The 3673-nt window shown below is 32.6% G+C and overlaps 1 protein-coding gene across 3 annotated transcripts in view; it reads left to right on the top strand.

Annotated features, from left to right (window-relative positions):
• Positions 1-210: 210 nt before the first annotated feature.
• Positions 211-3673, top strand: part of LOC111391004 — a 5310-nt gene continuing 1847 nt past the window's right edge. Inside the window, exons 1-3 of one of the 3 annotated variants that reach the window (XM_023016140.1) lie at positions 211-267; positions 462-660; positions 1738-1802. In XM_023016140.1, coding sequence (XP_022871908.1) covers positions 491-660; positions 1738-1802 — 235 coding nt within the window. In that variant the 5' untranslated portion in view covers positions 211-267; positions 462-490. Of the gene's footprint in view, positions 358-461; positions 661-1737; positions 1803-3673 lie in introns of all 3 variants that reach the window. The other 2 variants (XM_023016139.1, XM_023016138.1) reach the window with 2 other exon arrangements.

The raw sequence follows: 3673 nt of genomic DNA, 5'->3' as shown, positions 1-3673 counted from the left end.
CAATTCAATTTCTTGAAATTCATTTTCTTTCTATCCAAATTTCATCTTTACAATCAAACTGACCCTAAAAGTTAATAGAATGATTCTTTCGAATAAAACATACAAATTTTAACTAATTACAAATTATAAATTAAATTATTCTACACGCTATCTATAAACATACTTATAATTAATTTGTCAATTAGATAAAAAAAAGTACAAATCAAAAGTAGAAATTTGAAAACAAGAGGAAAGGGGTAGTGGAAGCCTTAATCTCTTAAGACAAAGGTAATATCTCTTCTTCCTCTACTCTCGCCGTCAAATCTGCAATGTCAATCGTCACAGCTAGTTGCCCATGCCGACTAGGGCAAAATCGGGGTTAGATCTGTGTGTTTTAGCCTTATTATTGGTTCTCGCATATGGTATTTCCATTAAAGAATTCGCATACCCTAATTTGACTCCTTCAAATTTCAAATCTGTAGATGCTTCTGGGAGTTTTTGTTCTCTCGTAATGGGACATTTAAAGCAGCTATGTTCAATCCCGGTGCGCAGGGAATCAGATTCTACTTGTGCATTATCCACTGGGAATCCAACACCATTATCTCTTTTGCAAATCGTTATATGCCCGTTTCAAATTCAGGGATCATGGTTTGACTGCGAATGGTATAGTTTCTACATAAGGTTTGTTAGTCAACCCCCATTATCAACTCCAATAAATCATCAATATTTTTTTTTTCTGGCTTATAATTATGTAATCTTTGAATCTCTTAAGCTATTGCCTTGTTTTGGTATCTGTCATATTGTCCCTTCCGACAGATAGGGAAGTACATTTTGTTTCTTAAGTAGATTTCAACTTCCTACATTTGTTTGTTTCTTTAATTTGCCTCATCTTATTAATAATTTTGTTAGTCCCTTGAGCCATGTTCCCTATTTTTATTGATCAAATACCTAGTTCCTAGATATCTCATTTTTTCTATAATGATGTAGAAGTTGTTGATAATGAATAATTATTCACTATGTAAGTTGAATTGCAAGTGAAAATAAATTGGGTTTACCTTGGACTTTAGTAATTATATATCTAGGTATTTGTAGCATACTACAGATCTACTAACCATAATCATAATAATAATAAATTTACATAGTTCATCGAGCTGCTTTTTGGCTTGATGTCACTTGGTTTTTCACATTCATATTATATTTGTTCACTGCTAACTTTACCAGGACTACCTATTTTACAAGGCTATTTTTTTTTTCCAAATTACATATTACGAAAAAGCAAGAATTGACAATATAAAATGATAACAAGAGCACAAAATTTACTTGAAAATCCAAGACGGGAAAAACAGTGGGCAAAGAGGAGAAAAAACAACAGAAAAAATTCTTTGTTACTCATGGATTTTTAACTTAAGATATTTTTTTTCTTAAAGAAAGTTCAGTTGGATGATGAAAGGGGAAGGAATGTCAATTATTCTTTTATGGTATATCTGTTTAATCAGAAATGAAAGGGTTGCCTAGTATTTTTCTCCCTTCTGCCAAAAATGTAGCCATTTTGTATAATAATAATGTAAAGTAATTTATTTTTGTTTTGCTATCCCCTTTCACACTCAACTAGTAAGCTATAGGAAGGACTGATTATATATTAGCTGAAGAATTAATATAATAAGACCTACTATTAACTAAATTTATGTCCGTTTTAAGATTGCTGCTGATGAATTATATAATAAGAACTACTCTTATCTAAATTTATGTCTGTTTTAGGATTGCCAAGCTATGGTGGCTCAGCTTGAACGTTAGCTTGAAAGACTTTCTATTCCTTGATTACGGTATTATTGTCAAGTTTTACTTGTAACATCCCTGTAATTTTGATTACTTGTTACTGTTTCCCTAAAATTGTACACTGCAAGTACACGGATCGCGTTCAAGTAATAAAGTGGATCTTTTGAGTCCAAGCTGTCGATCCCTCGAGGAATGTATTCTTTAGATTACACAACCTTAATTAATTTAATTTTAACAATAAAAATAAACACAGATAATTAAAAGTATGATTTTGAAATAAGGAAATTAACTAAAAACCTACAAAATAAGAAAGTATAAAATCTTGAAAATTTCGGAAGAAAACGTGGTACACCAACTGAATTAAGAGTATACTTCTCAATGCAGTTCTGGACAACCACTGAATGAAGTGAGTCTGCAACTTCCCATTTATCGGCTCCATTATTCAAATTATAAAGCTTTACTATCTTTTTCTCGGTTCCAGTTTTCACTGTTCATCCAATTGGATATTTGATAGATCAAAGTGTTTTACTCTGGTTTATAGACTCTTTACTCGTTATCGTAGTTTTTAAATCTGTAACATCTTTTTGAGTTAAATGTTTCGTTGGTCACCGAACTTTATTAATTGTCCCATTGATCACTGAACTTTGATCCATCCAACTTCATCACTCACCCGATGAAAACCGTTAATAGACGTGCCTATGTGGAAGACGGCAAAATGAGTTGGCCAGTTAAATCACTACAAATAATAACTCTTTCACCAAATCAGCTCCCACGACAGCAAAAAAGCCTTAAACCTTACCAACACGACTTGCAATTTTCGTCAAACACGATTTAACAAAATCTTTTTATTAAGCCCCTGTTTGACCCCCATTACCTGAAAATGAAAATGGGAAAAATAGTATTTTTTAGAAAAATGAACGGTTGAAAAAGAAGAAAAGTTTTCGTTTTACGTGTAATATTATTTTATGGAAGATTGTGTGGTTGAAAATAGGAGAGAGAAAAATGTAATGTAATGTAATTTAATTTAATGGAGATCAAACAGGGGCTAAATGCCAAATCAGATTCTCCTTCAAAATCAATTGCTCCTCTCCCATTCACGAAGAACCCTAATTTCATCTCATCTAAGCTTCTTCCTCAAATCAATTGATCCCCAACGTTCACCTGAAGAGCCCTAACCCTCAAAATGGATTCGTGAAGTATGGGAACAAAGAATAGACCATTATTCTAGGTTGCAATCCCAACTGCAACTCAAGCACCCAACCTGCAAAATTGAATCGAAAGTATTTGAACAAACAATCGACCACTCTTCTATGTCGTGATCCCCAAATTCAGCTCAAGAATCCTAACCCCGATCAAATTGCGAAGTATGTGAGCTAAAAATCCGCAATTGTTCTACACACTTGAAGGCATACACATGGACGGTTCTGATGAAGGTAATTCCGCCATTTTAGTGGGCTTAGTGGAATAATTTTTTTCTGCCTCAGTTTTGGAAATTTAGATAAATAACTCATTTTTGGCTTTATTTAATAATGGATTTCTAGGTTCATATTTCTGTGCTTTTTTTTTTATTACGTAATGACACGACCCGAAAAAAATTGAAGTTGTGCGATAACTCAATTGGAAAAGTTTCTGCAATGTTTAATTGATGTGAAACCAAGCACTTAACGTTGAGTCTGTCAAACTTTAATAGAAAATGCATGATTTTTGGTTTTGCGTTTTTGATAAAGTTGAGTCTCTTATTAACAATTTTCACATTTAGCACCTTAAATGTGAGACGGTGAAATAGCAGTACATTTTGAATGTTAAAGTTGAATATTTTCTTCTTCATATGTTACTGTCCAAATGTTAATGAGTTGTAATTTTATGACAGAATTAACTATGCCGGACGAGATTAGATGTTTCTAAGCTTGATGAACTC

This window comes from Olea europaea, unplaced genomic scaffold (genome assembly GCF_002742605.1).
Source record: "Olea europaea var. sylvestris unplaced genomic scaffold, O_europaea_v1 scaffold74, whole genome shotgun sequence".
NCBI lineage: Eukaryota > Viridiplantae > Streptophyta > Magnoliopsida > Lamiales > Oleaceae > Olea > Olea europaea.
This window is presented reverse-complemented; position numbering and strand designations above follow the sequence as displayed.